General features: G+C 43.6%; 1 protein-coding gene across 2 annotated transcripts in view; it reads right to left on the bottom strand.

The window, feature by feature from the left end:
- The window catches only part of SH3RF2 (SH3 domain containing ring finger 2), a 137,450-nt gene that overhangs the window by 24,427 nt on the left and 102,962 nt on the right, over window positions 1-10,061 (bottom strand). For both annotated transcript variants that reach the window (XM_024752332.1, XM_024752331.1), the window contains exons 6-7: window positions 5,687-5,778; window positions 3,995-4,165 (exon numbers count right to left, since the gene is read on the bottom strand). In XM_024752332.1, the coding sequence (XP_024608100.1) occupies window positions 3,995-4,165; window positions 5,687-5,778 (263 nt within the window). The remainder of the gene's footprint in view (window positions 1-3,994; window positions 4,166-5,686; window positions 5,779-10,061) is intronic.

Raw genomic sequence — 10,061 nt, 5'->3', positions numbered from 1 at the left:
GGGGAGGAGGAGGGGGAGGGGAGCGGGGAGGAGTTGGCTTCTGCAGCCTCTGAAAAGGGAGGAAACTTATGCCTCTACCGAGACTGTGCATGGAAGAGGAAACCAAAGGGATGTAGGTGCTGTTAGGAAGGGCTTGAATGAAAACGTGACAAGTGTTCTGTACCACCTGAGCCAGGGGATAACTCTGGGATACAGGAACTAGGTCATGGTGGCAGATATTTAGTTGTGGTTGGCACAGCTGGACAGGCTGGTGGCACCACCGAGCACAGAGGACTGGAGCTTTACACAGCATAGCAGCCTTTCCTCTCTCAGTAATTAAAAGGCTCCCTTGCTGAATCGTAAATCAAAACCCTGGCGTTTTTGTCAACTCTGGTCTCTAATTGATCCTGAAACTCTGGCTGGCTCAGTTCATTAGGAGATGATGCTAGTAAGAGCAGAGGTTCAAATGCTCAGGGGGCACTACACACCTTTGAGGTCTGGCTGTCTTATAAAAGGCAGCCCTGTACACCACGGGGGCTGGTGGCAGTGCAGAGCCATCACTGCAAACAGACAACAAAAGTGGGGCAAAACCTCTCACACACGCAGAACGTTAGAACAGAAAGGGGCCTTGCGCACGTAGTCCAACCCACTCGGTAGGAAATACTCAGCTGACAAAGGGTGGCATCATTCAGCCCTGAGAAGCGGGAGGAATTAAACCTCCCAAAGTGGGAAGGGCTGTTAAGAACAGGGTGAGCTGCCCCCAGATAGACAAACTGAGCATGTCATCTGCGTCCAAGATTTTGGGGATGGGAACTTTCTCTGCATCTGAGAGGCTGTCAAGGAAAACACATACACACAGAAAGCATTGATCTGCTGTCACCTAATAGCCCTCAGGAGATTATACTGTGACAGGGACTTTCCTTTTTAGAAATGCTGGCTCTCTAGAAGCAAACACACACATCAGCATAAGTAGCATCTCAGTATATGCACATATGCAGGTTTCTATGAGCTGGGGGTGGGGATGGACTCATGGCAAACTATACTGGTGCTGAAACTCCATCCACTGCCTAACACGTGGCCATCATGGAGCGGGTGAGTCTAGATGCTCATGACTCGCCCAAGAACAGATCTAACTTGGAGAAAAGCCAAGGAGAGAACGGGAAGCTGGAGCCTTGAAGTACACTGGAATGGAGTCCTACATGCATTCTAGTTAGGGTGACCTTACGTCCAGGTTTTCCCAGGAGAGTCTCAGTTTACACCTGCTCTCCTGGTAGAGTGTCCCTCTTTTATCTCAAAAGCATCCTAGTTTGGATAGTAAGTTATATGGTCACTCTTCTTTTAATGTTTTTTTTATGGAATATCCAGGACTTTGGGCTAAGGCCTGATGCATAAGCAAATTCCCCAGTAGTAGAGATGGTCCCTAGAGGGTTCATGATAAGATTCCATGGAAGACTGTTCATGAGTTAGGGTAGGTCCTTGCTCTTCGTTGTCACTTCTGGATCATCCTCCCACTCTTCTCAAGACTTCCCAGCTTGGGTTCACATGATTAGACTCCACCACCTACCACCCTGCCGTGTTGGAGCCATCATTTCCCCTCTTTCCTTGAGGAATTGAGCTCCTGGATCACTGTCCTTCTCTCCATCTCAATGGATCCTATCATGATGATCTCATCTAGTCTTAGGGCTTTAAATACCATCTCAAGGCTGGACTTCTTTCTTAAATGCTAGACGTGTATACTCAACTGCTTACCAATGTCTTTACTAGGAATACTAAGGCATCTGAGACTTAATCTTCTACGAGCCAAGCTTTTGCTTCCCCCCAACACCTCAAAACCTGTTTGTTCCTCTTTGGGTTTTCAACTTCATCTCAGTAAAAGGCAACTCTGTCTTCCAGTTACTCAAAGCAAAAAAAAGTGGACTCACCATGAATCCTCTCTTCTTTTACACCCAGGATTTGATTTGTCAGAAAATCCTGTTGTCTCTACCTTCAGAATATACCCAGAATCTAACCACTGCTCCCTCCCTCCACAGCTAGCGCCTTGGTTCATTTCACCGTCACCCCCTCCCCCAATCGGATTATTACAATATCAGCTTAACTAGTCTCTCTGCTTCAACCTTTTCCTATCTATAGTTTACTTTCAACCCAGCAACTAGAGGGATTCTGATTACAACATAAGTTAGATCATGTCTTGCTTCTGCTCAAAGCCCTATAAATAGGTTAAAGCCAAATTCCTCATGATGACCAAGGAAATTCTGTGTGATCTGAATCCCTGTTACCATTCTGACCTCATCACCTATTAACCCCCTCTCACTTCCCTAACCCAGTCCTATTGGCCTTCATGTCAGGCGTGCTCCTCCCTCAGGGCCTTTGTTCTGTACTTGCTGTTCCTTGGGCCTGGAACACACCTCCCTCATTTCTTCATTCTACCTTCTTACCACTCAGTAAGGCCATCTCTGACCAAGTGATTAACATTGTAATCACCCCTATGCAAATTCTATCCCTGACTTCTTTTTTCTTCTTAGAGCTTATCATTAGCACGCCATATATTACTTGTATGCCTTGTTTATTGTCTGTCTGTCCCACTAGAATGTAAGCTCCACTGGGAAAGGATACTGTGTCTTTTATTCACTGGTGTTTCTCCAGTATCTAAAAAGGTACCTGACATATAGTGCTCAGTACATATTTGTTGAATAAATGAATTAAAGCATCAGTTGTAGACATCCTTAGTTTGCCTTTGGAGCTTTTGCAGTTTTCTAACAAATTCCAAGAACCTTCCATTTGAAAGGAGTAACTATGATCCTCTATTCCAATTTTCTGGCATGTGAAGAAATCTTTTTGCCTGGATCTGTTGGAACCCACAATTTACCTGTAGTCTTTCTAGAAAGGGGATCCACCACCTCACCAGCCAGACTGATTAGAAAACTCTATGGGTTAGAAAGTACAGTCTTTTATTGAACCAGAACCTTCTAAGTTGTATTAACTGGTTCACTGTCTCCTCATGGAACAAATCTACTTCCTGGTCTACACATTCTGTTATGGTTCCTGTGACCCTTGTCTTCTGCAGCTCAAATAATCCTACTTTCTTTATAGGTTTCTCCAGTGATATAGTTTCTGTCTCCTCACCATTGCTGCCCTCCGCTGGACACACTGCCCCGCCTACATGAAAGTCCCCAAAACTGGCCATATATGACTCTAGCTCTGACCCCCATAGAGTAAAATGGGATTATCCCTTTCCTTGGAGTTATGACTCTCTGATATGTCATAAAGACAGAGTGTATGTGTAGTGATGGTCTTACTACCTTGTGACAGGCTTTGCCTGGACTTATGGGGGTGGGGGTAGGAGGAACCATGGATAGTTTTGGGGTCTGTGTGTAGTTGTGGTCATATGAGGTGGCTGGACAAACTGTATGCCAGTGAAGTTGATGAATGTGCCAGAGAATGAAAAAGATTGAGAAAAGCTGTTTGGGAAGAAGATCTTCAGGGTAACTAGCATGTGACCTGGGGTATGGATGGATGGATAGTGGTCTGAGTCACAAAAACCCTGCCTAATGGACCAGAATCCTAGGAAGTCTCCCAAGGTGCTCCAAGAGGTCTTCTGATCATTGTGTTTTCGCATTGTGCCATGATTGTGAAGTGTCAGGGTGCAGGGTGTGAGGTGCGATTGGGGGGGGCATTATATAGTAGAAAACCTGAAATCTAGTTGTTGAGCAGACTGGTTAACTCTGCATATCAATTTCCTCATCTGTAAAATAACATCTACCTTAAACAAGATTCTTGAGCATAGCCAATGAGTTAAGAGATGCAAAAGTGCTTGTGAAATGTGAAGAGCTATTTAAAAGATAACTATTCTGCTATTTTTTTTTTTTTAAGTTAAGTGTTAGGAGGGTACTAGAGCAAAAGCTGTTTCTTGGCCCTTATTCTGAAAGGGCATTGAGTCCTTCAGAGATTCAACCCACAGATGGCCCCTGGCCTAGGTGACCTGACCCTCTGATGCCTGAGATTGGAGAGGACCCACCTGAAAATGGGGATGACATAGTTGTTGGGGAAGATGCCGACTCGCCCGGTCACCAAGGAGACACCCCTGAGCCAGCCATCCTGGTACTTCCCCAGGACCCTGATGCCCTCTCCCTTCTGCAGGTCCAGTTCATCGGGTCCATGGGCTGAGTAGGAGTGCAGGGCTACAAACCTGGGGAGACACAAGGAATTGGTAAAGGAAGCTGGTGAGCAGAAGGCATGGAACCAGTGAAGGGTGAAGCGAGAGGAAAACTCAGAGCCCACTTGCCCGGTGTTTAGCAACAACATCTTTTAAGAACTGAAATCTCACTATGTAAGGCAGATGAAAGTGGTGGAGCCTGGTTGAAGTAGCAATGGAGGCACCCAGATCCCTGCCCCCACCTCCTCCCTGCTCCTCCACAGAGTGCCCCACAGCTGCAAATCACTCATTTAGGTCACATCAGCACTTTGACAATGGGGAAATTGGTCTAGAATAGAGAAAGGAGTTGGTGACCAGGAATCAGTGGCAGAGCTGGGTCTCAAACCTGGAAGTGATGGTTCTATCTAGGATGCTTTTTCACACTGCTTAGAGTATCCCCCAAGACAATGGTCACAGCCATCAAGGTTCAGGGAACTGAGGGCTCAGAAGAGAAACCTCTCTGATCCACTCCCTCTCCTGAGGGTAGGGACATGTCTGACCCCCAGGAATGGCCCGAGGAGCTTAGCTTAATGTAGACCGGAGGTGGACATGGGAAAATGGGAGGTGGGTGTTAATTTCAGTGTTTGGCACTCAGTGGAATACTGGCTGCATGTTGGCATGGAGGAGGATGGGCTTGAAACATGGTAGAAATGTTCTTGGGTTAGAGCAGTAACTTGCCTCTCCACACAGGAGTTGGGCAGGTGACATGCAGGTATGAGCCAGGGGGTGAAGACCCTGGGGAATAGTGAGGCTGTGGTAGGAGAATAACTGCCCGACTAAAGGCATTAAAAATAACCCACTTTGGGGCTTCCCCGGTGGCACAGTGGTGGAGAGTCCGCCTGCCGATGCAGGGGACACGGATTCGTGTCCTGGTCCGGGAGGATCCCACGTGCCGCGGAACGGCTGGGCCCATGAGCCGTGTCCGCTGAGACTGTGCGTCTGGAGCCTGTGCTCCGCAACAGGAGAGGCCACAACAGTGAGAGGCCCACGTACGGCAAAAAAAATAAAAAATAACCCACTTTGGCTTGCCAGGTTCGGGGTTACCAGTGTATGGCCTCAGGCTGGATGTTAGGAAGTCCTTCTAGACTCTATGGACTGAGACACTGAAAGGTTTTATCAAAGGGGCTAGGAGAGTATTCTCATCTGCAAGGTTCCTTTCCCCTCTAAAATGCTATATTTATTTCTTGCTGATTACTAGAGCAACATCTATTGATGATCTTGCATTGTGAATCTAAAGGAAGACAATAGAAATTGCTCAGTACCTAAGCTTCCTGTAATGTTTTGGTATATAATCTTCCAGTCTCTTTCTACTTTTGTAAAATAATGAGCCAGGATGATGTGGTTTGGTAATTTGTGTTTTTCACCATTATTCCCTTTGGAGGTTGTAAAAGAAGGGGAGCTGTTATCTCTCTGGATGTGTTGGTTGGGGACGGGGGATGCTTGATGGCAGAGGGATGGCAAAGATGACCCCTCTGTGCCAGGACGGGGAGTGGAGGGTTGAGCTTTTTTACTCACATGTTAGCTGAGAGGTGTTGCTGGGAGCCGGGCAGACTGATGATGGCCGTGGAATGTCCTGGGGAGGCAGGTGCAGGGTGATAAGTGCTGACCTACACAGACAGAAAAGCCAGGCAGAACCAGTGAACATCACCAGCCAGGCCCACAGCAGAGGCAGCCTGATGCAACCAAAAACCAAGGGCCACGCCTGGCACCACCCAGCATGTGTCTTCTCTGTGGTTTGGGGCTGTAGGCAGAGCCAAGTAGTGGTAGATTGGTTTATCGTTTGCTGGGGTGGCATGCCAGGGTCGCAATCCAAAAGACTGCTCAGAGAGGGCAGAGGAGAAGACCTGTCTAGTTTACAGTCAACAGGGTACTGCCAGGATCCTCGATCTCTTCCCTGGGCCCCTCCCTACCCATCTCCCACTGCACTCACCTCCCTCTATGAAAACCTATTCTTATAAAATGATACAATAGCTAATACTGAGAACTTAACACTTGCCAGGCAGTTTTAAGAGCTTTACAAGTATCAGCTAATTTAATCCTTATTAAAGGGACTATTATCATCCCTATTTTTGGATGAGAAACTGAGGGAAAGAAAAGCTACCTAACTAGTATGAAACAAACTTTTAAACCAGGTTGTCTAGGTCCTGAGCCCACACTATCAGTATTAACACACACACAGACACACAGACACACACACTCACACTCACACACACACACCAGTTTACCCAGTGACTTAAGGAAGGTAAATCTGCATCCTCTTTACTTTTCCAGGATGAAAGAGGGAGCAATAATGCTAAAAGTATCTGGAAACTGCCTATTATCCTGGCATCTTGCCTGTTGTCTAACATCTTACCTTGCTCATTTCCTTCTTGGCATATATAACAGGCTGTGATTGTTTCCTTGTTTAGTTACTGACCATCCCCCATCACTAGACTGTAAGTTCCATGAGGGCAGGGACTATGTCTTTTTCATCATTGTATTTCTTATGTGCCCAATATGTACTTGTAGCTTAAAGAATGAATAAATGAACAAAAAGATCTTTCTACCCAGTCCACCAAGGACTGATGAAACCTCAACCATCTCCATGCCATCCAGAGTAAATACATTCAATCTGTCTTCAGTTGTCAACTCATAAGCGATGGTAGCTACATATGTGTGCCTTTTTATGACTATGCTTTTGTGGGTATAACTATTATTTGCATATGTGTGTTTGGGCAGTTGCTAATCCATTACCAAGTACATTTATCTCTGGTTCTTTCTACAATTGCGTATGCTTTTTCAGAACCCATGACAATTGTATGTACATGTATGATGGCACTGGTCTATTGTATGTCTGATTATGTTCACATATGTGGGTCTGTGGATTGATAAGCATGTATACTCTGTGTGATTATATGTATGTATGGTTGTAAATGTCTATCTGGAATTCTGTGCGTAGGTATGTAAACTCTAGAGGTGTGTGCAAATATGAATGGGTATAGTTTTGTGTGTGTGCCAATGACTGTGGAAATATATGTATGGCTGCGTATGTATGTGTGACATTTCAATCCAGGTATAGGATCAGAAAACTATTCTAGTCAGATAGTAACAAGTGTTGGCAAGAATGTAGAGAAATCAAAACCCTCATACAGTGTTGGTGGAAACATAAAATGGTTCAGGCCCTTTGGAAAATAGTTTTGCAGTTCCTCAAATGACTAAACATAGAATTACCATATGACCCAGTAAGTCCAATACCCAAGAGAGATGAAAACATATGTCCACACTAAAGCTTGTGCATGAATTTTACAGCAGCATTATTTATAATAGACAAAAGGTGGAAATAACCCAAATGTCCATTGACTAATGAATGAATAAACAAAATGTGGTGTATCCATACAGTGGAATATTATTCAACCATAAAAGAAATGAAGTATTGATATATGCCAGAACATGGATAAGCCTTGAAAACATTATGCTAATTGAAAGGAGTCAGACACAAAAAACATTACATAATTCCATTTATATGAAATGACCAGAAGAGGCAAATCTATATAGAAAGTAGATTAGTGGTTTCCAGGGGCTGGGGATATAGGGGGATATAGAAATAATAGTTAAGGGTACAGGGTTTCTTTTTGAGGTGATGACATATTGTAAAATTGTGGTGAAAATGGTTGCACATATCTGTGAATATATTAAAAACCACTGACTTGTACATCTTAAATGGCTTAAATGTATGTTATGTGAAATATATTTTAATAAGCTTTAAAAAAAGATGCCAAAAAGCATATGATCATCTCAGTAGATGTAGTAAAAGCATTTGATAAAATTCAACATCCATTTATGATAAAAAGTCTCCAGAAAGCAGGCAAAGAGGGAACATACCTCAACACAGTAAGGGCCATATATGGCAAACCCACAGCTAACATCGTACTCAATGATGAAAAGTTGAAAGCATTTCCTCTAAGATCAGGAACAAGACAAGGATGTCCACTTTCGCCACTTATATTCAACATAATTTTGGAAGTCCTAGCCATGGCAGTCAGAGAAGAAAAAGAAATAAAAGAAATGCAAATTGGAAAGGAAGAAGTAAAACTGCTTGTTTGCAAATGACATAATACTATGAGTAGAAAATCCTAAAGACACCACCAGAAAAACTACTAGAGCTCATCAATGAATTTGGTAAAGTTGCAGGATATGAAATTAATGCACAGAAACCTGTTGCATTTCTATACACTAACAATGAAAGATCAGAAAGAGAAATTAAGAAAACAATCCCATTTACCACAGCATCAAAAAGAATAAAATACCTATAAATAAACCTACCTAAGGAGGCAAAAGACCTGTACTCTGAAAACTATGACACTGATGAAAGAAATCAAAGATGACACAAATAGATGGAAAAATATACTGTGTTCTTGGATTAGAAGAATCAATATTGTTAAAATGACCATACCACCCAAGGCAATCTACAGCTCCATTGCAATCCCTTTCAAAATACCAATGGCATTTTTCACAGAACTAGAACAAATAATTTAAAAATTTGTATGGAAACACAAAAGACCCCGAATAGCCAAAACAATCTTGAGAAAGAAGAACAGAGCTGAAGGAATGACACTCCTTGACTTCAGACTATACTACAAGCTTATAGTCATCAAAACAGTATTGTACTGGCACAAAAACGGATACACAGATCAATGGAACAGGATAAAGAGCACAGAAATAAACCCACACACTTACGTTCAATTAATCTATGACAAAGGAGACCAGACTATGCAATGGAGAGAAGACAGTCTCTCTTCAATAAGTGATGCTGGGAAAACTGGACAGCTACATATAAAAGAAAGGGGGCTTCCCTGGTGGCACAGTGGTTGAGAGTCCGCCTGCTATGTAGAAAAATAAACTCTAAATGGATTAAAGACCTAAATGTGGGCTTCCCTGGTGGCGCAGTGGTTGGGAGTCCGCCTGCCGATGCAGGGGACACGGGTTCGTGCCCCGGTCCGGGGGGATCCCACGTGCCGCGGAGCGGCTGGGCCCGTGAGCCATGGCCGCTGAGCCTGCGCGTCCGGAGCCTGTGCTCTGCAGCGGGAGAGGCCGCAGCAGTGAGAGGCCCGCATACCGCAAAAAAAAAAAGACCTAAATGTAAGACTGGATACTATAAAACTCCTAGAGGAAAACATAGGCAGAACACTCTTTGACATAAATTGTAGCAATATTTTTTTGGATCTGTCTCCTAAAGTAAAGGAGATAAAAGCAAAAATAAACAAATGGGACCTAATTAACTTAAAAGCTTTTGCACAGCAAATGTAGCCATTGACAAAATGAAAAGACAACCTACTGAATGACAGAAGATATTTGCAAATGATATGACCAATAAGGGATTACTATCCAACATATGTAAACAGTTCATACAACTCAACATTAAAAAAAACAAACAACCGATTAACAATGGGCAGAAGGTCTAAATAGATGTGCTTCCAAAGAGAAAATGCAGATGGCCAACAGGCATGTGAAAAGATGCTCAACATTGCTAATCATCAGGGAAATGCAAAACAAAACCACAATGAGATATCACCTCACACCTGTGACAATGGCTATCATCAAAAAGGACACAAATAACAAATGTTGGTGAGGATGTGGAGAAAAGTAAACCTCTGTACACTGTTGGTGGGAGCCACTGTGGTGCAGCCACTGTGGAAAACAGAATAGAGGTTTATCAAAAAAATAAAAATAGAACTAACATATGACCCAGCAATTAAACTCCTGGGCATATGTCCAAAACAAACAAACAAAATAACAACAAAAAACACTAATTTGAAAAGATACATGCACTCCTGACCTAGAGGAACTTGACCAACAAGTAGAAGATGACGAGAGAGCCTGAGCCAAGATGGCGGAGTAGAAGGATGTACTC

The sequence above is a fragment of the Neophocaena asiaeorientalis genome, unplaced genomic scaffold (assembly GCF_003031525.2).
Source record: "Neophocaena asiaeorientalis asiaeorientalis breed wild unplaced genomic scaffold, Neophocaena_asiaeorientalis_V1.1 scaffold204, whole genome shotgun sequence".
Taxonomy (NCBI): domain Eukaryota; kingdom Metazoa; phylum Chordata; class Mammalia; order Artiodactyla; family Phocoenidae; genus Neophocaena; species Neophocaena asiaeorientalis.
This window is presented reverse-complemented; position numbering and strand designations above follow the sequence as displayed.